General features: G+C 41.3%; 1 protein-coding gene and 1 long non-coding RNA gene across 4 annotated transcripts in view; both read right to left on the bottom strand.

Moving 5' to 3' along the window:
• Positions 1 to 819: 819 nt before the first annotated feature.
• LOC144193211 (uncharacterized) lies at positions 820 to 8,063 on the bottom strand. Its single transcript, XR_013325674.1, has 5 exons — positions 7,856 to 8,063; positions 7,727 to 7,765; positions 7,552 to 7,647; positions 2,097 to 2,207; positions 820 to 1,973 (listed from the first exon to the last, which is right to left on the bottom strand). It is a non-coding gene; the product is annotated as an uncharacterized LOC144193211 (long non-coding RNA).
• An 11-nt stretch (positions 8,064 to 8,074) lies between these two features.
• dnajc24 (DnaJ (Hsp40) homolog, subfamily C, member 24) overlaps positions 8,075 to 24,013 on the bottom strand; it is a 16,856-nt gene continuing 917 nt past the window's right edge. The window contains exons 3-7 of one of the 3 annotated variants that reach the window (XM_077711982.1): positions 18,828 to 18,963; positions 14,805 to 14,873; positions 11,013 to 11,125; positions 10,880 to 10,923; positions 8,075 to 8,225 (exon numbers count right to left, since the gene is read on the bottom strand). In XM_077711982.1, coding sequence (XP_077568108.1) covers positions 8,216 to 8,225; positions 10,880 to 10,923; positions 11,013 to 11,125; positions 14,805 to 14,873; positions 18,828 to 18,963 — 372 coding nt within the window. In that variant the 3' untranslated portion in view covers positions 8,075 to 8,215. Of the gene's footprint in view, positions 8,226 to 10,879; positions 10,924 to 11,012; positions 11,126 to 14,015; positions 14,709 to 14,800; positions 14,874 to 18,827; positions 18,964 to 24,013 lie in introns of those variants that run through there. The other 2 variants (XM_077711984.1, XM_077711983.1) reach the window with 2 other exon arrangements.

The raw sequence follows: 24,013 nt of genomic DNA, 5'->3' as shown, positions 1-24,013 counted from the left end.
GACACAAGCCCATGAAGGACCGCTTAACGCTAGCGTTTTGTGCCAATGCGAGCGGTGACTGGAAAATTAAGCCGCTACTAGTGTACAATGCGGAGCAAACGCGTGCCTTCAAGAGACCTACAAGTCATGTGGCGCGCTAATTCTAAAGCTTGGATTACACGTATTGTGATGATAATTCATTATGTTAAGACTTTTCCTCCTTTCAGCTAAGAAAAACCTCTAAGCAAGCCACTTGTTTCTTGATATAAGTAGCTTTTATTGTTCCTCTTTTAACTCTTAGAATATGCTAAAGACCAATGCTTCTTTTCGCTGCAAAGAAACATACATTGGAGTAAAAACAAAACACCTGGTTTCCTAATTTCAATGTTTGTGTGATTATTAAGAAGGTACAAACTTTTTTGGGCTTTTGTTAGACACAAACATGAGAGGCACGAGAATAATTTGTTCGATTGAGCGAAACAAAATACGTGTTAATAACCCTGATACATTTGAATGTCCGTTAAAAAAGATCTCTATTTGTGTGGGTCTTAATGAAGTGTTTTTTAATATCTTCAATTACCCATACAGTGGTACCTCTACATACGAACTTAATTCGTTCCGGGACTGAGCTGCTATGTCGATATTCTCGTAACTCGAACGAATGTTTCCCATTGAAATGAACTAAAAACAAATTAATAGGTTCCAACCCACTGAAAAAAACACCAAAAACAGGATATTGTATTAGAAAAAAATGTTGTATTTCTTCTAATTGCCATCTATTAATGATGGTCCATTAATAATTATACTTTAATATAATTATTAAAACACTGCAGGCAGACATCTGATTTAATTGACATTTAATTAAATAGGCATCTTGATAAGCAACCTTATAAGGGAAAATACATCAAGACTTCCTCCCGGTCTCCGAAATATCTTCTTGAACAGTAATTTCTCGTACGGCTTTAAGTCCATAAATCAAAACAATTACAAGCTTATTGATTAATCCAACATGCGTAAGCAAAAACAACACCTGCGATTATAATAGCAATTAAGGTATTTAACAATAATAAAAAGAGGAAACCAAAAACAAACTTCATTTGAATTTAAACAATCACACCTTCATTTGGCATAACAATTACATAAAGAAGCGCGAAGTGCGTCACGATGTAGGAACACTATGCAAGTGTTCCTGGAAGCGATTGATATCCATCTGCTGCTAGCAAGAGTAATTGACGACTTCGCTGCAAAACCAGATAAAAAGTCCTCGGAGCCCGGGACTGGGTGAGATGTCAGATAAACAGTCCTTGTGGGAGGACTAGGTGACTGGTTACACAAATATGTGTAATAGTATTACAGAATAAACCCAACAAAGTAACAAGTGCTCTCCAAAACTTTTGGATAAATCCGAGTGGAGTTACATTTCAAAGAGCAGAGACGCGAAGAAACGGAAGCCACAACGTAAAGGTGAAGAAAAATAGAGAAATCTTAAAAAGTTTGATAGACTGCGTAATTTTTTGGGGCAAGCAGGAACTTTCATTTCGCGGACACGATGATAGCGCTGCATCCCCAAACAAAGGGAATTATGTGGAACTTCTTTCTCTCATTGCTGAGATAAATTTACATTACCACCTATCCACTAATAAAGTGTTTAGTTGCACATTGGGCAAAATACATAACAACCTGAACACTGCTATTGCTGAAGTGATGGATGAAGAGATCACAAGGTTGCATATATTGCATATATTGCTCTCTAATGGTGGACAATATGACAGATAAGAGTAATGCAGCACAGCTCGCACTGGTTCTGTTTTATGTCAAAGGCAAAGGTGTCGGGTAGCGGTTCGTCAGATTTGAAAATGTTACCAGTGGGAAGTGAGCCGATGACATTGTCGGTCTCATCATTCAATGTTTGGTGGAAATGATTGTCTGGGTAAAGTTGTGGCAGCGTTGTGACGGTGCAGCGGTCATGTCTTCTGGATTAAATAGGGTGTAGGCTAAAGGTAAGGAGAGAGCACCATTAGCTTTAATCATACACAGCTATCTATGCCCATCGGCTCAATTTAGTACTGACTCAGGGGGCGTCAAAGCTTAAATAATGCAAGATATATTTTTCTCACCTGAAACGCTTTGCTGCATTTTTTTTCGAGATCACCTCGATGCACAGCTGCTGGTCAAAATCTGCCAGCAGGGTCTGACTCGTGTGGCACCAACACGATGGCAGTACGCATCTAGAGTGGTCAATAAGGTATTTTAGAAGAGAGCTGCTCAAGCTGTTTCATCACATCTTGCTTGAAGCATCATGACAAGTATGACGAGGAGTCAGTGCGGTGTGCTCATGGATTTAAAGCACGTCTGGATGATTTTGAATTTAGTTTTTTGCTTCACCCATTTAATGGCATTTTTTAGCATTCAAACGTGCTTTTTTCAATACTACACTACAACACACTGGATGTACAGTTTTGTCTTGCGAGAGTAAATGAGTTTTGTGATACAGTTGAACGTGAGAAGAGCCAATATGAGGAAATCTACGAGGCCACCGAACTTAGTGCGGATGCTCCAAGCCCACAAAAAGGTCAAGCGCAAGATTCTCGTGTGTACTACCAAGAACTTCACGACAGGATTCTGGACAATATTATTTGACCGACACGGACCAGATTTCAAGACCACTCGAGACTGATCTTTCTCTCCCTCCTCGACTCGCAGATGTTTCGGGACTACCAGGAAACTTTCCCACATGCAGCCTTCTCCACTTTAACGCAGAGCCACGGAACATTTTTCGATCAGCCTCGGCTAAGAACAGAATTGATTGTAATGTATGCCATGGAGGACTTTGCAGAAAAAACTGACTTCATTTAGCAGAAAAATCTGAATGAGCAAGGGGCAGCAGTACAAATTAGTGTTTGGCAGTGACCATCCCCGTGTACACTGCTTCTGTCGAACCGTTTGGTCGACGGACCTCTGGTCGACGGACCTCTGGTCGACGGACCTCTGGTCGACGGACCTCTGGTCGACGGACCTCTGGTCGACGGACCTCTGGTCGACGGACCTCTGGTCGACGGACCTCTGGTCGACGGACCTCTGGTCGACGGACCTCTGGTCGACGGACCTCTGGTCGACGGACCTCTGGTCGACGGACCTCTGGTCGACGGACCTCTGGTCGACGGACCTCTGGTCGACGGACCTCTGGTCGACGGACCTCTGGTCGACGGACCTCTGGTCGACGGACCTCTGGTCGACGGACCTCTGGTCGACGGACCTCTGGTCGACGGACCTCTGGTCGACGGACCTCTGGTCGACGGACCTCTGGTCGACGGACCTCTGGTCGACGGACCTCTGGTCGACGGACCTCTGGTCGACGGACCTCTGGTCGACGGACCTCTGGTCGACGGACCTCTGGTCGACGGACCTCTGGTCGACGGACCTCTGGTCGACGGACCTCTGGTCGACGGACCTCTGGTCGACGGACCTCTGGTCGACGGACCTCTGGTCGACGGACCTCTGGTCGACGGACCTCTGGTCGACGGACCTCTGGTCGACGGACCTCTGGTCGACGGACCTCTGGTCGACGGACCTCTGGTCGACGGACCTCTGGTCGACGGACCTCTGGTCGACGGACCTCTGGTCGACGGACCTCTGGTCGACGGACCTCTGGTCGACGGACCTCTGGTCGACGGACCTCTGGTCGACGGACCTCTGGTCGACGGACCTCTGGTCGACGGAGGTTTGGACGACAGACACTTGGTCCCCGGACGTTTCGTGGAAGGACACTTGGTCCCCGGACGTTTCGTCAAACGGACCTTTGGTCGACGGACAGTTAATATACGGCCCGTGAGGCGCAATCGTTGTCCAAATTATAGTAAAATCAATGACCTCATTCATTTCCCTTTGCCCTGCAATACCCTCGTTTCCTTGATAGATGACGCACTAGTCTAGACCTTTGTTGGAGTGTAAATTGGAGAACATGCCGCTCATCACTATCAATTTAAAAACTGCTATCTTTCGTTGAATAATATGTTCTTTATGTTAAAATTAAATTTGAAAATGCATTTTCACCTTCAATTGTGTCTTTTTTCTTACATTTCAATCCCCAGGTTTGATAAATTACATTGCGTGTCCAAATGCTTCTGGCTGTGCTCCCCTCTGTCAAATCTGGCCCACAAAACAAAAAGTTTGCCCACCCCTGGTATAAACAAACTTGCCTCTTGTATACTATTCTTGTCCCAAATTAAACATATTATCAATAAGCTGCAATTGACGGCGGTAGACTTCCGATTCATGTTGACTGTTGCGTTATATACCACTTTATGAAGCTCTAATAACAGAAATAGCATCTGCACCTCAGTACACATGAATCGGATGTCTACCTCCGTCAATACATTGCGGGGGGTGCTGGAGCCTATCCCATTTCTGCATGTTTTTGGAATGTGGAAGGAATCCAGAGTACCCTGAGGAAACCCACGCAGGCCCGGGAGAGCATGAAAACTCCATACATATGAACATGACTGGGATTTGAATCCAGGACCCCATAGCTGTGAGGCCGATGCGCTAAGCACTCTCGCCTCCGGGATGCCTACATGTCAATCATCTTATATTCGGGCCAATACGGTAGTTTAAATAGCATCACCACGTTGTTTTGTGCATTGTGGGATATAGGAAATGTGCATAAACTTGTAACTTGCAAGGAGCACGGACATTGAGGACCGCTTGGCGTAATTCCCCAGTAGCATTTTGCCATTTTTTTTCTCTATTTTTATTACATTCGGAGGCCTTGATTAGATGAAAGTCTCAATTCTAAAGCGAGGGCTGGATCACACTAGTCAGTTTTAAACATACAATTACATAATTCACAATGTCACCACTATAGTCAAAACAGAAGGCAGAAGCACTCCAAGATGCAATAAGGATGCATCAAAATGTCTTTCATTGGTGGCAAGAAATGAAATGATGGCAACTCTTCGTCTACAGCAAGAACGCGTTCAAGTTAAGGCAAAGCTAATACTAAATGTAGCAAATGTATGATAGATTATAATGTTTGCATACAATTTCAATATGTACATACAGTATGAGTAAGTGTCCATCAGGCAGAGGAAACATGAGAAAATGGACCGGACCCTCTATACCAGGGGTGTCAAACTCATGTTGCGAGCCACGTTGTGGCTTCGATTTCCTCCGGAGGGCCAGTATGTCTTCCAACTAGGCTGCCAAAATTAATTGATTAATAAATTGACAGCTTTTTCAATCGTGCTGATCGATAGATCATTTTTGGACATTCAAATTTGTACAAATCGTCTGCAATTATTGATTTAAAATGAGCAAACACAGGAAATATTCTCTATAGATCTATTATATTCATTTGAATCTGACCATAAAACAGAAAGTTGGCACTCATCATTAACTTTCTTGGGCCACAGAAAATGATGCGGCGGGCCAAATTTGGCATGCTGGCCGCAACTTTGACATTAGTGCCAAAGACTGTGTGAGGTAGTGGCGCTGCGCCGTCACTTGGCGGTCATCATAGTCGACGGGCATCGTGGGAAATGTAGTTTTTGGTCAAATCACTCTTTTAAAGCTCTCATGGGCCACATAAAATGATAGGCGGGCCACACTCGGCCCGCGGGCCTTGAGATTGACACGTGCTTTACACCATAGGTGTCAAACTCATTCCAGAAGAGGCTAAGAGGATGCAGGTTTTCGTTCCAACTCACCAAGACGACACCTTTTCACCAATCTGTACAACTGTAATCAGTTGATTGCAGCCAGGTGGTCCTTCTTCCAGGAGACCTCATTGGCCTAACTGTCTGTGCCGTTTCAGTAGGGAGGAAAACCTGCACACTCTTGGCTCTTTCTGGAATCAGTTGGACACCTGTGCTCTACGTGTTTGACACCGTGACAATAAAATTGTCCATAGGTATGAGTGTGAGTGTAAATAGTCTTCTTTTCCCAAGATGGCACCGCTTAAGTGGGAGCCGGTGGCAGTAGCTCCCTACGCTCTTACTCATTTCAGACTTTATGCAGCATATATATCTTTTTTATTACATTTTAATATTTCTTAATACTTTCTTTTATACTTTACTTTGTACTTTATACCTTATACTTTAATGTTTTTACAACTTTTACGACTCAACTCCACCCTGTGAGAGGCAGTCATTGTTGTATGAGCTTAGATTCTTTATGCTGGTCCTGGACATTTTTGGAACCATTAAGCCATTACTCCACTGTCGTACACACAGGATCAGCTGAGAACAATGCAACAGAAAGAGCGACACCTCGATGCTGGAAATCCCTGCGGTGTTGAAGAGATCAGAGTTGTAGAGCTAGACGGAAATGCCGGGAGAAGCGAATTCACACCAGGCATTTAATCTATTATGGGGGACTTGAGATCTCTCCACAATAAGATGGAAGAGCTATCACCGCTTACCTGGCCGCATCGTGTGTTGTGTTATGTGCTTAACCTCCCCCACCGTCACTGCTGTTGAGCAGGTGATAGGACATCTTTAGATCAAAGCAAGGAGGACTACCGGTCTTGATGATCAGCTTCAGACTACTTAGGGACTGTGCAAACAAGCTCAGTAGAGTGATTCTGCATATTTTCAACCTCTGTCTCAGTCTGCAGAAGGTCCCACCTTGTGTGGACTTCCTGTGCGTGATTCCTATTTTATCTAGGTCTACAATGTCTTTTCCTGAGTATGTGCTTGCTCTCCTCTACCCAAAAACAATGACAAGAAAAGTACAAAAACAGATATTTTGGCTATCCAGGAAGGTGACTGGGCCTGTAGAAAAATGGTGGGTGAGGGGGCATGATTTTAAAGTGATGTAAAGCTTTCCATTTTTACTTGGAGGTTATGTGTCAGTCACAGTTATTTTGTTGCTTTGCAAATCTTTGTAAGGCTCTGTTGTGTCACATCAATACTCCACCAAGCCCTTCATTTAAACATCAGCTGGCAGTTCCCCCACCCCCAGTTTGGATAATCTACATTGCTGCTAATCACTTTTGCTGATTGAAATGTAGAGAGAGACTGAGTGAGAGTGAGTGAGTGAGTGAGTGAGTGTGAGAGAGAGAGAGAGAGAGAGAGAGAGAGAGAGAGAGAGAGAGAGAGAGAGAGAGAGAGAGAGAGAGAGAGAGAGAGACTGAGTGAGAGTGAGTAAGTGTAAGAGAGAGAGAGAAAGAGAATGAGTGAGTGAGCGTGAGAGAGAGAGAAAGAGAATGAGTGAGTGAGTGTGAGAGAGAGAAAGAGATTGAGTGAGTGAGAAACAGTGAGTGAGATAGTGAGTGAGAGAAACAGTGAGTGAGAGAGACAGTGAGTGAGAGACAGTGAGTGAGTGACAGAGACAGAGAGAGAGATAGAGACAGAGAGAATGAAAGAGAATGAGAGAGAAAGAAAGAGAAAGAGAGGGATAGAGAAACTAATTAGTTCAAGATTCAGACAATTTATTCCTAGTCCCCTTTTCTGTCAAACTTGTAACATTATTCTAACATAGATTAAAAGGGATAAATGATGAGAAATGATCATCATTCAGTCTGTCAGTTATGACCTTTGCAGTTTGAGTGACCAGAGAGAGCAGAGTCATTACCAGTCTTTATCCCTTTGTGTATCTGTCGCAATCCTGCTGAGAGGAGAATAGCTCTATCATTTAGGGTACCACTTCCCAAGTTGGGGTTTGACCTCCCTGTGGGGTTACAATATATTTTTTTGGGTCACAGAATTCAGTTCGACAGCAAATACTTGCTTCATTATTTTTAAATTACCTTATGCTTTCAGTGAAGAATAAGCATTCCAACTTGAGACTAAAAAGAAATAATGAAATGAAAAATGAAAATCAGACACAGGCATTGTCGTCATCATTGACTTGAGAAAAATCCTAGTAGTCATCATACCCTCAGCAGCGAATGACGAAATTGTATAGTGCATCTCCACAAGTTCGTCTTCCCAGGCAAGACCCATTTATGACGTTTATTTATGACATCTTCATACTTGTTAGCTCTCCGCCTCCTTGAGCGCCATCAATCCGGCGACTGCACGTTGCCTCACCGATGCCAACAAGAATAAGATGGATCACTTACCTCTCACAGTCTTCTTACTTACCCTCCCAGATCCACGCCAAACGAACTTCCTGTTACTTCACTGCGACTTAATTTCATAGAAGGGATTTGTGTTGTCGTCACGTCACGTGTTGCTGCAGGTTCAGAGTCCTGATGGCTGTTGGGAAAAATTGTCTATTCTCCAAAAAATACCATCTACCCTTGTCTGAAACACACAAAAAAAGGCATTCTTTATTAGATCAAATGTATACATACATTTGTCATGTTTTGATGTGTGCATCCCAACTGTAATAATGGGGGGAAATTATGGCTTTGAGTGTTGAACATACAATACGAAAGATGTTCATTAGCCATTTTCTGTTGTGTTTTTTAAAATACAGGGAAAAAAATCAGCACAAGTGGTATTTCTGAGATACTGTATGAATCAAATGCACATTGAAAGGATCAATAACAAAAGTTAATATGCCTGTTGTTGGGGTAATTCTGGGATACTATTATAAATGTGAGCCCTAATCATTATATGTATATTCATGTGCTTGCAACGGAGACAAACGCTCAGTATTACTGTTACCGAAGGACACTTCCCCCTGCAGCTGGCTCCGAGGACGTTTCATTGTTTTGCCCTCTTCCGAGGACTATTGACCTGACATCTAACCCAGTACTAGGCTCCGAGGACTGTTGATCTGGATTTGCAACGAAGAGCTGTGAAGTACTCTTGATTCCAGCAGATGACTATCAATCATCTCCGGGAATACTCGCATATTGTTCTTACATTGTGACGCTCGGTTCGCCTGATATGGAATTGTTTTGCCGAATGCAGGCTTGTTTGTTTCATTTCCAATGGAGTTTGTTTTTGAATTCCAACCTTAATTGTTGTTATTGAATACCTAATATACTATGATTGTTGCAGATGTTTTTACTTACGCAGTTGGATTAATCAATAACCTGGTGATTTTTTTTAATTTATGGCCTTAAAGGGGTAGGAGAAATGACCGCACGGGAGAATCATTGGCGGCGGAGACGAGGTCGTAATGTTCTCGTTTGCAAGCCAATCAAAAACACAAGAAGACATCAGCGGTCTGCAAATTTGCTGTCCTATCAGAAATAATTATTCCCAAAGGAAATAGGTCAACGTAATTCGGTTGACATTAATTGTTCGATGCTTATGCAATCTGTAATATCATTAATATTCTAATAGTCATTAATATGACCCACGCCAAAGCATATTTCACCCGCACAGGACAAACCAGGGAAATTATGCCTATCCTGAGTCAATTATTTTATCTAAACCAGCCCGGTACAATTTGGGTGCCATTATCACTATAAATCAATGATTCTTTGGAATTCCATATAATAATAATACTCGCGCACCGTAGTTTTTTTCCTCTCTCTGTCCGTCTCTACCATTCTCCCTCCCTCTTTCCTTACTTATTCCTAAAATGCATACTACAGCTTCTGTATATATAATACATTCTTGTTTTGCACACATTTGTACTGTCACTTTTAACCATCTCATCTCACTTTCTGAACCGCTTTTATCCTCATTAGGGTCGCAGGGGGTGCTGGAGCTTATCCCAGCTGACTCTGGGCCAGAAGCGGTGGCCAGCCGATCGCACAAGGAGAAAGACAACCATGCACTCACACCCATACCTAGGAGCAATTTAGAGGGTCCTATAAGCCTACATTCATGTTTTTTGGGAGGGAACCGGAGTACCTGGAGGAAACCCACACAGGCCCGAGGAGAACATGCAAACTCCACAAAGATGGACATGACCTGGATTTGAACCCAGGACCCCAGAGCTGTGAGCCCGATGCGCTAACCACTCACGCCTCAGGCCCACCCACTTTTCACCAATTATGCCAAAGAGTTCTCATTCCGTATCGAGTTGGGAAAGCCATTAACAATTGATGCGCAAAAAGATGGCAGCACAATCTTGTGCATTCCCAGGTGGTGGCGAGGCTACAAATGAGTGAAGAAAATTACAGCAGTGTTGGGAAGCAATTTTTATTTGTACAACTCCAAACAAAAATGTGGACCGCTACACATATGCCTTGGAAGTGGCACTTGCTGAACAGCTCGATGAAACCTCTGAGAGCATTCCAGAACCGCATGTTGTTGGACATGCTGCTGGCGGAGGATGGGGGACATTTTTTCATTATATAGGACCAATGTTGTATGTTCATACCTAGCAAAAGATCAGTCACTAAAATTCTCAAGGGAATTCAAATGTCTGAAATTGTGCACACATTTAGGGATTAACAATCCCTGTTCAAATTTTTAACAGAGAGAATGAAATGACACCAAGCAGAGCTGAGTACAGTGTTCCCTCGCTTATCTCGGTTAATGGGGACCGGGACCACCCGCGATAAGTGCATTTCCGCGATGTAAGGATTCCCCTTCAAAAATGCTTAATTTGAATTGAATTCCAATTTTTTTTTTTACCCCCCTGTATACAGTACACCATATAGAATACGGGTAGAGTGAAATTCATGTTATAACAAAAAAAAAACTGTACAATATGTTGTTTCAATGTAATATTTGTATTTTTTTTCCAAAAGAAATCCACGAAGCTCAGAGTCCGTGATAGCTGAAGCGCGAAGTAGCGGGGGAACACTGCATGTGGAAAAAACTAATTTTAAATAAAATGTCAATGTATATATATTGCTTTGGTTGCAGCGGAGCTGGCTGAGTGGTTACATTGAATTTTGTGGTTATAAATGAATGCCATTAATGTGAGAGAAAGAAAAAAGAAAATGTCACACACAACTTTATATTTCCATTTTAATTATTAAAACTATACAACAACAAATGTGGATTGTAACCTCAGCATCTCTTAAATTGCTTTTCTATGCACTCACCTAACAACTAGGGTTCGACCAAATCCAGATTGAGAACCACTGTCCTAGAATATTAATGAAATTTGGAATTTTTAGTTTTTGTATGCAATAACTACTTCACATAAACACTGAGAGAACAGGTATCACAGCATACAACCACATCTTGACATTTGTCTGGATTCTCATCATCAATCCTCCTTTGCACCTCTTCTTCTAAAAAGCTAAACTGCCCCCCACAACGGCAGCAGTATTTATATACATGGTCATCTGAAAAACACAAAAAATATACATTAAATTATGATACAGAAAAGATAACAAAAAAACTGGCTGAAAATTATTGAAATGTACTGGCACTGGGGTGAGGTCAAATGGTCCCATATTTACTGTAGGTGAAGCTAGTATAAAGAGTACGTGTGGATTTTGCAAAGGGCAAATTTTGAACACACCTCATTCCATGAAAGACAAATGACAATTGTAACCCATTTGATGAAGCCAGGAATTCCACTAAAAGAAGGTATATCAGTGTAGTAAAAACCATTTCAGGCAAATACATCTTGAAACTCAAAAGGGGTGTTGGCTACTTTGAATAAAACATGGTTTCCAGCAACTTCACTTTTTATTTTTTCCTCAATACATATTTTTAGGATGACGGTACTGTGATCCTTTACCACTTTGGAACTTGTGTACATCGCGTTTTTCCATCTTAAGTATAAAATAAGTTATTAAAAATGTCAAAATCCACGCTGATACTCGGAAGTGGAAAACAGGATTAGAAAATGGGGGAGGTTTATTTATGTGCTTCGCTTTCTTCAGGTTTATACATTATTATATATTGGAAATGCTTTGTTTATCTTAGCTTATTGACACTAAAAAGGGTCACTTTAGTAGATCTGCGTGAAAGGTCTCTATCAAGCTGGACTTATCAAAATTGTTTTGAAACCTCGACTTCTCACCCAGTCGCAAGTGCACAATGAAGATCCGGGAAGGACTCTTAATTGTATTGACTTGGATTCCGGGCCATGTGGCGATATCGTACGCCCTTCGAAAAGACTCGCAAGTGTTTTGATTCCTGGCGCTGAAATGGGTGATGCTCAGTGCCAAAGAAGTAGCTATGTTAACGTTGAAGAATGATGCATGGAATATTATGAAGAGCCGAGATGTTGCCATTTCGTGTTTTGTTTGAATTAGATTTTTTTAAGCACGTATTAAGAAACATTCATGTTAATGAACATTCATTCATTTTCTAAACCACTTTATCCTGACTTGGGTCACAGGGGTGCTGAAGCTTATCCCAGCTGACTTCGGGCCAGAGGCGGTGGGACACCCTGTATCGGTGGCTAGCCGAGCGCAGGGTACAAGCAGACAGACAACCATTCCGACTCACACACATACCTAAGGGTAATTCCGAGTGTTCAATCAGCCAACCATGCATGTGTTTGGAATGTGGGAGGAAACCGGAGTACCCGGAGAAAAACCATGCAAACTCCACACAGGTGGACTGATGGGGTTTGAACCCAGGACCCCAGAGCTGTGAGGCCGACGTGCTAACCACTCAATCACTGGGCTGCCATGTTAATGAACATTTATTGGTATACACAAATCCATATACAGCGGTACGTAGAAATAAGACCTTAATGCATTCTGGGACTGAGCTTGTATGTCGATTTACTCATTTCTCAAATCAACATTTTCCAGAGAAATGAACTTCAAAATAAATTAATTCGTTCCAACCCTCTGAAAAAAAAACACCCAAAAACAGGATATTGGAATGGAAAGACATTTTAATTTGTTCTAATTTGCCATTTATTAACAGAGTCACAAATAACTGCTCGTGGTTATGTTTATTAAAACTAAAATTAGAGTTCGCAGAGGGACAGAGAGAGATACCTTTTGCACGGCAACACCCTCGAAACATAAACTAATTTAACTTGGATAACGATACACACACAAAAATTAATCTAATCTAACCTTACACTAAACTTGATTCTAATTCTGTTTTAAATTTGTATTCCTTTCTTCTCTACGCTCTATTTTCCCCGCTTCCACCCAGACTTTTAGTTGCAGTTTTTAAATGTTGGTAAATGTTAGATGTTTCCAAGATGGCACCGTTCAAGCGGGAGCCAGTGGGAGTAGCTCTGTACACTCTTGTTTTTCTTGTTTTACAGCCCTTCTGTCTTTTTTTTAAATTACATTTTAATATTTCTTAATACATTCCTTTTTACTTTACTTTCTACTTTATACTTTAATGTATTTGTACTTTGATGTTTTGACAACTTCCCTTGTTCTGTTAGCCTGGCTTATTTCGCCTACTTCTTTTTTGGAACTAGTCAGCCATGCCTACGCTGTCACACACATGGGACTAGCTGCTACAATACGCAGCAGAAGGAGCAACACCTCGGTGCCGCCGGGGTTTCGGAGCTGGACAAAAGTGCCGGGAGAAGAGGCAACGCTTCTGACCAACCATTCCATCGTGGGGTGGGATGGAAGAGCTGTCGGCGCTTACCAGCAACAGAGTCGAGGAGTTCTGCCCTGCTGCTTTTTTCTTAAGCTTCAGACTAATGAGGAACTGTGCGGATAAGCTTGGGAGAGCGACTTTGTATATTCTCTACCTCGGTCACAGTCTATAGAAGTTACCCATCTCGTGGAAGACTTCCTGTGTGTGGTTCCAGTATTTGTCCAACTTTACAACGTCTTTTTGATTCCGTTTTAGCTATCGCAACCAAAATGGCACTGTTTAAGCGGCAGGCGGCGGCCGTGGTAGCTCCGTCCACTCGTGCTCGTTTTGTGTTTTTGCTGCTTTTACGTCTTAATGATTATAAGATTCCGTTTACTTTGATATGCTTTGTACCTTGTGCTTTTGCTTTGCTGTTCTGTCTAATCACCCTCTTGCTACTGCGACAATGTAATTTCCCGAATACGGGATGAATAAAGTTATCCTATCCAAAAAGGAACCTATCGACGGTTGTTTGTATTTGTTTCCCTTCAAAATATTCCAAAAATGATGGAAATGAGTATTTGGTTGATACCAAAAGTTCATCTCAATACTTTATGTACCCTTTGTTGGCAATACTTACCCTTGTGCAAAACCAGGCCAAAAGTTTTTCTGTAACTCTTCACAACTTCCACACACAAACTTTTCATCAAACCCCCATGGCTCATTCCTCCATGCAGATCTCCTCTAGAGCAGTGATGTATTGGTGCGGCCGTTGGGCAACACAGACTTTCAACTTCCTCCACAGATTTTCTATGGGGTTGAGATCTGGAGATTGGCTAAGCCACTCCAGGACCTTGAAATGCTTCTTACGAAGCAACACTTTTGTTGCCCTGACTGTGTGTTTGGATCATTGTCATGCTGAAAGATCCAGCCACTTCTCATCTTCAATATCCTTGCTGATTGAAGGAGATTTTTATTCAAAATCTCTCAATACATGGCATCAGTCATTCTTTCATTTACACAGATCAGTCGTCCTGGTCCCTTTGCAGAAAAAAACAGCCCAAAAGCATGATATGATTTGTTTCAAAACAAAAGACTGGTGGTTTGGTCAGCCTTAATGATACTTCCCCTATGAAAAAAAACGAAAATGAAAATGTTTAAGCGATAGAGGCTATCTATGCATTCGATTCTGACTCTATTTGCCATGAATCCTTCGTCAGAACTTGTAACTCGGAGGATTCACAATACACTCGTGTTACCGAAATCACCCAGTCTACAGTGCACTTAGATCAAATGTGGAATTAAGATGCAGAAGCCATAGCCGTAGTTTAGGGAGGTTGTCAGGAGTACCGGAGTTTGCATTTCTTGTCACCTCCGGAATATCTGGAGAAATTGGCAGTTCTGTCGATGTTAAATCTAACAAATCAGAAAACTCATATCTCACGGTGCTTAAATAGTTATGTTGATGGCCATATAAATAATTACAGATTAAGGCGAAGTGTACTTACTTACCTTGGTCCCACGTCATGTCTTTTAAAGAGACAACAGAATCAACTGGCCAGTCTTGTTTGAATTCTCGATCTGAAGGATCAGGAATATAAAAACAACAATTGTGTAAGAGATGTGGAATATGCATTCTAATCTCATAATTATTAATTTAACGAGGATTTGTGCCAGGTAGCAGGATTAGAAAATAATTGTCACGCGAACCTTCTGTCACATCGGAAAAGTACAGAGAGAAATACAGTCATAAAAGATTAAAAACAACACCTACTGATCATTAAACAAAATTGCATAAATGAATGAAAAGACAGGTGAACAAATGTTCACACTTGGTTTTAACAGTTCAGTTGTGAGGAAAAGACATTATCATGTTGTTAACTTTGACTGTGATAATGATGAACGATGAATAATTAGTACTAACCTTTGCTCAGGCTTTAAGTAGGATTAAAACATTGCTATGTATGAATGCTGCTGAAATTAAAATGTGGTATATGCCTCCCAAACAGTATTTTTTTGTATTTCATCTTGAGTTTTATTAATTTTATTCACGACTACAGTAAGTATGCTAACCAGAAGAACATTTTACTATCCTTCAACAAAATCGTAAACCCTATTTTACGATGTTTCTTTCTATTTGGCACATCTGAGGCAGGGAACTGCTAAACATTATTGCTTTTGTCCTTATATGTACACTGTCTTGTAAACAAGGCCATCATTCCCCTTGCCAATTTTGTAAGATTCTAACCTGTGATTTCAATAATTATCATCTGAAAATTTTATGCAACAAATTGCATAGACACTAATCTAAGTTAGTGCAGTGAAATGAATGAGTAAATATGTATATACAGGGTGACCCAAAAATATGCGTACCTATATTTTATTCGATAAAAAACCCATTTTTTAACGAATGACAATAACAATTGAGGAACTGAAAACTGCCATCACCGCAAAAATAAGAGCCATCCCGAAAGAGGAGTGTGTAAAAGTGATTGACAACTTTGCCAGACGAGTACAGGTTTGCTTGCAACGGAATGGTGGACATTTGGAACACATCTTGGGAAAGCCATAAATTGACTAAAAATTTACAGAAATAGCTGAAACTCTGGTGAATGGTCTTCCATAAACTGAAAAATGTGTGGTTGTTATTTGAATTAAATAGCTTTTTAATCCAAGTCAAAATAGAAATTTTCATGGGTACGCATCTTTTTGGGTCACCCTGTAATTTGTCCAGGGGACATGGAGTCTGAGTGGAGCATGTTCCGCGCTTCCATTGCTGTGGCGGCAGACCGGAGTTGCGATAAAAGGCGAGATAAGAGAGATAGAGAATTGGAAGTTTTACAGTTGTTTAAAAAGGAAGGGGAGTTATTTCAGAAAACCCTAACAAAGAAATCACGAAAGTACAAAAACCACAGGGGGATATGAAGCTAAGATAAAAAAACAAGAAACATGGGCAGCGAAATGGTCAGTGTTCAGATGTGGTGCCATCAGGTTTATATCCTTTCATCACCGGTAATGTAAAAACTTCGGGGGATGTGGACTTAGACGAAAGAAGTCAACCTCCTGCTAACAGCGGTAAACAAACAACAGCTCGACCACCCTGATGGAGTCTTTATTGTTGCTGTTGACTTCAACAAAGCATGTTTAAAGACTGTTCTACCCAAGTTTATTCAATATGTCAAAAACAATACGAGAGAAGACAAAACTCTTGACCATGTCTATTTGAACATCAAACATGCTTATAAAGCCACTTTCCTGCCTCACGTAGCTGGATCAGACCATCTCTGCATATCCCCCCCCCCCCTCCTGCATACCCTCCACTCCAGAGACTAACAAGGCCAACAATAAAGACAATAAAAACTTGGCCCAAGGACACTTTTTTCTCAGCTGCAGGACTGTTTTTCCCACATTAAATAGAAATTTTTCGAACACAACAACCTCCTGGACTGTACGGACACTGTACTTTCCTACATAAGAAACTGCATTGACAACTTCACTACAGATAAATGGATACAGTTTTTTTCCTAACCAAAAACCCTGGATGACCAAGGAGACAAGCACTCATCAAATGCCATAACACCGCCTTCAGATCCGGGGACAAGATAAAATATAGATCTGCCAGAGCAGAGCTGAATAGAGGCATAAAAAAGCCAAGGCAACATATACTAAGAAAATTGAGGCGCACTTCACAGAAAATAACACAAAGAAGATATGGCAGGGAATAGGACATATTACCAACAACAATAACAATATTATGTCTGTTAACGCAGATGCCTCACTAGCGGAGGAACTGAACCATTTCTCTGCCCGCTTTGAGACTGACAAATCAGACGCAGTGTCAACACCCCCACCACCCTGCAGCAATACACTGGAGTTCCGGGAAAAGGAAGAGAGACTGGTAATGCAGTCTGTGAACGCCAGGAAGGCTGCTGGACCAGACGGAATACATGGCAAGGTGCAAAAAGCCTGTGCTGAACAGCTGGCTGGAGTCTTCACGAAAATTTTCAATTGTTGCCTACAACAATCCAACATTCCAGCCTGCCTGAAATCTGCCACCATTATCCCTGTCCTCAAAAAGCCAACCGTTGACAGCTTGAATGATTATAGGCCTGTTGCACTCACGCCTGAGATCATGAAGTGCTTTGAAAAGTTGGTGGCCCTCCACATCAGGAATAACCCTGGTCCACTGAGGATGCTATCGCCGTGACTCTACTCACAGCACTGAGCCACCTGGAGGACCATGGGAATTATGCGAGGATGCTTTTCATTGACTATAGCTCAGCCTTCAACACTAATACCGGACATTCTGAATGACAAACTCTCCCACCTTGAACTGTCCTCTTCATTCTGCTGCTGGATAAAGAACTTCTTGACCAACCGACCACAAACTGTTAGACTTGGTCCCCGCCTCTCTTCCTCCATTACACTGAGCACTGGCTCCCCTCAAGGCTGTGTACTGAGTCCTCTTCTGCACTCCCTGTACACATACGACTGTACATCAGCCCACTAGTCAAACTCCATCATCAAATTTGCCGATGACATCACTGTGATTGGACTCATCTCAGGTGGGGATGATTCGGCCTACAGAGATGAGGTCAACAAACTGTCTTCGGGGTGCTCGGTGAACAATCTCACACTGAACACCACGAAAACTAAAGAAATAATCCTGGACGTTCGCAAACAACATATATCTGGCCCAACTCATAAATGGAAATCATATTCGAGAGGCATTGTTCTTGAACAAATATTGCTGTTGTTGTAGTCTTGACACAGTAAAATTCGGTTGCCAAATTCAATGGCTTGGTCATCCATCAATGTTGTCATCAGTCGTCATGCCAGCTTCACGGTGTACATCCATCATAATGCTGGTTCTTTCTTTTTTTTTATTATTACTCGGAGTCGGGTCTCTTAGCCCACAGGGGAATTTGCAACTACGCGCCTCGGAAGATGCCAGCTCCGGGCGGTGAACAACAGCACGGGTGCACCATGTGGCATTCAGCTGAAAGTGCCAGCACTTGAAGAATAACGCCCGCTACAACATGCAGCACGGCAACCTGTGCGAAGAAATCAGCCGCTACATATTAGTCCTCGTCACCTCACAAAAGTATTTTTATTTATTCCCAGCATAGAGATCGCCACAACGCGCATGCATCTCAGAGAGGAAATGCTTTTACTTCCTCAGTCTCACTTTTAACAGCACAGCAGACCCAACAACATTAACAAGGTACCTCCCAGCTGAATGATGTACAACATTGGCATGCCATCTATTTAGCATATCAATGAAAGTCAATATTACAGAGGCATTTAAACAGCGACAAAAAGTATTTTTTCACCGGTAATGTACACAGTGCAAAATTCACTAGCAACAAAAAGGGTAAAACGCAATGTAATGCATCTAGGCTCTGAATATATGATATTTGGTGTACCCATTCTCACTACAGTGTTCCCTCGCTACCATGACCTCCCATAAAAAAAACAAGTGAGGTATGGACTGAAAAACCTGTTACCACGATTACAAGTGTTTTGAGTTGTTACCTCTCGTTTGTTGATCATATATTTTTCGACTTTCAACTTCACACAGAATTTTCCAGGCTGCATCAATTTCAAGGAACATCTTCATACTAGTTTCTGCTTCAAAGTCACACACATCTCCAAGACGGTCAGGATGATACTGTAAAAATAGACACAAACAATGCGCAAAAAATTGTAACAAATAAATTGAAGAAAGTTCGGGTGCGCGTTATGCATTGTCTTTGCTTTTATGACTAAATCGCAAAGTTTTCAGAGGATTTGACCTCCACAATTTTGAAATTTCTTTTCTCGACCGAACTCTCCTCTCCTCTGAGATTTCAGGCAAGATGGCAGGCTACTCACACACACACCGGCAGCATTCTCTCAAAGAACAAAAAACATATTTTTGAGTGTCTGTATCTAGATCCATGTTCATTAAAATTTGTTTAGATTGGTGGATTTGTTTAGATTAGAACATGGTTGGAACTAATGAATTTGATTTTAGTTTATTTCTATGGGAAACGTTGATTTGAGATACGAGTAAATGGAAATTCAGTGGTACCTCTACATATGAGCTTAATTTGTTCCGGGACTGAGCTCGTATGTCGATGTTCTCGTAACTCGAACGAACATTTCCCATTGAAATGAACTAAAAAAATTTTTATTTGTTTCAACCCTCTGAAAAAAAACACCAAAAACAGGAAATTGGATTGGAAAACATTTTTTTTCTTCTAATTCGCCATCTATTAACAAAGTAACACACAACTAGTTATTTAATAGTGATAAAATGTGTTTAATAGAACTAAAATTTAACGGAATTTGCGGAGGGACATAGAGAAAGGCGGGGGACTCCACAAAATCAGAAAACTTGCCACTTCGCTAGCATGTCTTTGATATCCTTTGTAGCCCGGCGGCCCCCCTCTTCCACCTACTCCTCGCTATTGAGTTGTACATGATAATGTCACGACAAAATGGCGCCGTTGCGTGCACCAAGTCGTCACAATGCAAGCGGTTAGGTTCATCATTATTATAAATTTGCTTGAAATATAATCATTATATAAATGTGCTTGCAATGAAGAACACTTTGCCTTGTTTTGGATATTAACGCTTTGCTTATTAGGAATGTTAGGTTCATCATTATTATAAATGTGACATTAATACAAGGCATTTTAATGCATCTCTTGCAAAATAAATGCTCACTCCAAAGTAAACCAAAACACCTTTGAAGGTCACTTCTCCTTCACACCTGGACTTCTCGAGACTATAGTTCACAGCAAGAGGACAGTAAATTGTTTTGGGAAGCATCGAACTCTGAAGATGGTTAACAACAAGCTCTTGGGAACTGTGGATTTGTTTTGGTAACGTAGCTTCTCAAGATGGTCCGCATCAATTTTCTCTCGGGAAGATTCGACAGACCTACAAGTTTTGAGAATTGAGACAAATTGTTACGAGACCCTAAATAATGTTTAGACTTCTATTATGCATGTTGTTTAAATCTTATGAATATATGAGCATAACGGACACCGGGGTCTACAGAATCATCTGACCGGAGGCATGTGTGGATCGATTCTCTCTTGCAAGAATAAAAGGATATGATCTCAGATGCCTCCGTTATTGAAAGGTGAGCTTGGGAATACTTATTGGTGAACTTATCACAAGTGAATGCCGATGGTCATTTATTTCAAAATAGAGAAAGGATGAACAGATAAAACGCAAAACAGAATCAATATATATACTGGTCAGGCTGGGGGAAGGACACATCTCCCAGCGCTGGCTACTCTGACCCCCTCCTTCAGCTGAAGTCCGGTGAATCTCATCATGGCTGACTCTGTGTGCTTCCTCTGATCCCAAGTTATTGAAAGCATATGGATTAGATCCCACAAAAAAACATGAATATGGAGGTGAATATTGGGAATCAGGGTGTGGCTAATATGTGGGTAAACACAGTAAGTACTTCAAGTACGGTACGGTACTCAGAGTGAAAATTGTTTCTCAACACTTGATATAAAAGAGAGAGAAAAAAGGAAAACAGGTTATCGGGAGCAGAGGCTTTAGATTAGATCATCGATGAAATCTTCAGGAGGAGCAGTAGGGGCAGCAGGGGAAGCTGTTGCGAGATTTTTTCACTGCACAACCAAGATGTTGACGGGAATTTGTGTCCACTGTTTCTTTTTTTGTACAAATATGCTTTTATACAAAGACATGAAACCTGTCAAGACATTTGGCAAATTCAATGGTTCGGCTCATGTTGTCATCAATCTTCTGGTCCCATTATTGCGAACTGCTGGCAACATTGAAGATGTTCTGCAGATTTTATTAAGTAAGCCCACATTCTTCATCGTCATCCCCACAGTTGTCTGCTGCCTCTTCTTCCTCACCCCCCTCCCATGGAATTATTTTGATAAGGTCTTCATCAGTTGGGGGGTTGAATGGCTCTCAAGCAGTGTTTTGATGTCCTCCCATGTCAGGCCACCCTCACGGCTTTTCTACAGTGCAAATCCTTCATAATCTTGGTTCATTTTTTATATCCTAGTGGTTACCACTCGGTTGATGTCGTTAGAAAAGGATATTGTCTGCCTTTTCCAAACATTCACTTTTTTCTTGATATAACTCACGGTAGATTTGTTTATACCGTAATGGCGTGCGAAATGGGCATACTTATTGCCACTTTAGCATATTTAGCACATCAGTTTTTCAGTCAGTGTCATCATGTCTTGTTTTTTACTAAGCTCATTGGATGCCTTAGATGACCCAGGACGCTTAGAGGCCATTTTCAAGGGTGATTCGATATCCAAACAAAGATGGAATAAGCTCTCTGTAGTCGAAATGTGAAATCCAATCAAGAGGAAAAGTAAGACGTCAGCCTTCTCATATTTTTATATTATTCGGTGTATCAATCTTCCACAGTGAAATTTTGCTTCTTTGAGTACTACACAACAAAGCGCCGAAGAAGTGTTACCCTGACTTGCCCCATTTATCAATACTTGTCTTCCGCTTGCGAGTTTAGTTGGGGACATTATAATATAAAACACTGCAATGTACTGTAGCCATGAATGTTGAAGTCACAAAGCGGCGAAGGATGACAGAATCTCAACTCATCTCATTTACTGAACCACTTTATCCTCATTAGCATCACGGGGGTGCTGGAGCGTATCCCAACTGACTCTCGGTCAGAGGCGAAAACTCCACACAGGTGGACCAACCTGGATTTGAACGCAGGAACCCAGAGCTTTGGGGCCGACGTGCTAACCCAGACCTAGGCAATTAGTTCCACAAAGGGCCGCAGTGGGTGCAGGTTTTTGTTCCAACCCAAGAGGAAACCTTTCCACCAATCTGGTATCTTAGAAGTGCTATCAATGGATTGCAGACAGATGCTCCTTGTTTAATCAGAAATCTAATTAGTTCAACTCTGTGAGCTGGATCGGTTGGAACAAAAACCTGCACCCACATTGACTCTCAAGGACCGGATTGCCCAGGTCTGCGCTAACCACTCGCGCCAACGGGTTGCCATGTCCACTGTACTAGCTGAAAATTATTGTGGATGAACTCAAAAGTATAACAAAACCGAACAAAAAAAAAAACAAATGTATTTTCAATAAACATGCAACTATAAAATTGATGATAGTATTAATTTTCTTAATAAACTAAGATGTACTAATAACAAGTTACTATAAAACGAACATATTCATAAAAAGCTTTAATTAGAAAAATACAAACTATTCTATTTTATTTATTCATTCATCTTCCACACCGCTCAATCCTCACTAAAATTTGAATGTTTAATAGTAGTTGTAATTTGATTCGTTCCGGGACTGACCCCCGTATGTCAATTTTCTCGTAACTCAAACGAACCTTCCCCATTAAAATGAACTTAAAACAAATTAATTCGTTCCAAACCTCTGAAAAACACCCAAAACAGTATATTAGATTTGATTTTTTTCTATTTGTTCTAAATCACCATCTATTAACAAAGTAACACATAATTAGGGGTATAATATTGCAAAAAGGTGTTTAATAGTACTAGAATTATATGGATTTTGAAGGGGGGAGAGAGAGAGAGATGGAGAGATCGGGACGGGGGGGGGGGCATTATTTGCATGGCAATATGCTCATAACATAACAAACAAATTTCCATGAACTTGGATTAACGATGCAGACACACTCAAAATAACAAAAGTTTAATCGAATTTAACACTAAACTTAATTATAATTTTGTTTGACATTTCTTCTCCCAGGTTGGCTCTTTTTGCCCCGCCTTCACGCTGGCCTTCAGTCAATATTGAGGGTTGTTTGAGTTTGTATTCCCTTCAAAATCTTCCCAAAATGATGCACGCAAATGTCCTAAAAATTGGATAACGCACGACCACTCGCCGACGAGTAGTAGTATATACCAATTTACCAATTTCGTCATACGCAGCTGGGTATGATGACAATTAGGCTTTTTGTCAAGTCAATTATGACGACAATGCCTATGTCTGATTTTATTTTTATACGCCATACACATTGACTAACAGGAAAAAAACACTGAAAAAATCCAATGGTGCACCCAGTGCTCGCAGAGACACTACAAAGAGGGATTTGCGACCAGACACACGAGGGAGAGAGAGAGAGTGCCCAAGATGTTCTTATGAGCAGCATCTCTCCTCTGCTCTCTGCTCGTATATCAAAATTTGTCTCATATCTCAAGATAAAAATTTGCCCAAAATTTTACTCGTATCTCGAATTGTTCGTATGTCAGGCCACTCGTATGTCGAGGTACCATTGTACAGCGTGATTGAGAATATTTTCAGCACTGCAAAAAATCTGGTATGTCATGGGTTGATTGACAAAGATGTAAACATTAAAATCATTTATATTTTTGGGACTGGGGGTTCCGAACAACATACATAACAGCAGAGAAGTTAAACTTTCGTGTAAAAATGCATCTGACAGATATGTTAAATGTAATGTAAATGTATCTATATGTGAAACAAATGAGCAATGTGTATATCCAATATTACTCTTTTCAATTTGTCACAATCAATTAATAATGCAGTGAGAGATTCAGTTTAACTGTCCGGTGTAGGGCTTCGAGGTGCTGGTATCAGTTGGCTTCACCCAATGTCGTTTTTTTGTGTGTGTGTGTGTGTCGAGTGTAGGCTGGTTGGACACTCTAAATCGCCTTAGGTATGATTTAGTGTCCACCACCTCTGGCCTGAAGTCAGCTTGAA

The sequence above is a fragment of the Stigmatopora nigra genome, unplaced genomic scaffold, assembly GCF_051989575.1.
Source record: "Stigmatopora nigra isolate UIUO_SnigA unplaced genomic scaffold, RoL_Snig_1.1 HiC_scaffold_225, whole genome shotgun sequence".
NCBI classification, from domain to species: Eukaryota; Metazoa; Chordata; class Actinopteri; order Syngnathiformes; family Syngnathidae; genus Stigmatopora; species Stigmatopora nigra.
This window is presented reverse-complemented; position numbering and strand designations above follow the sequence as displayed.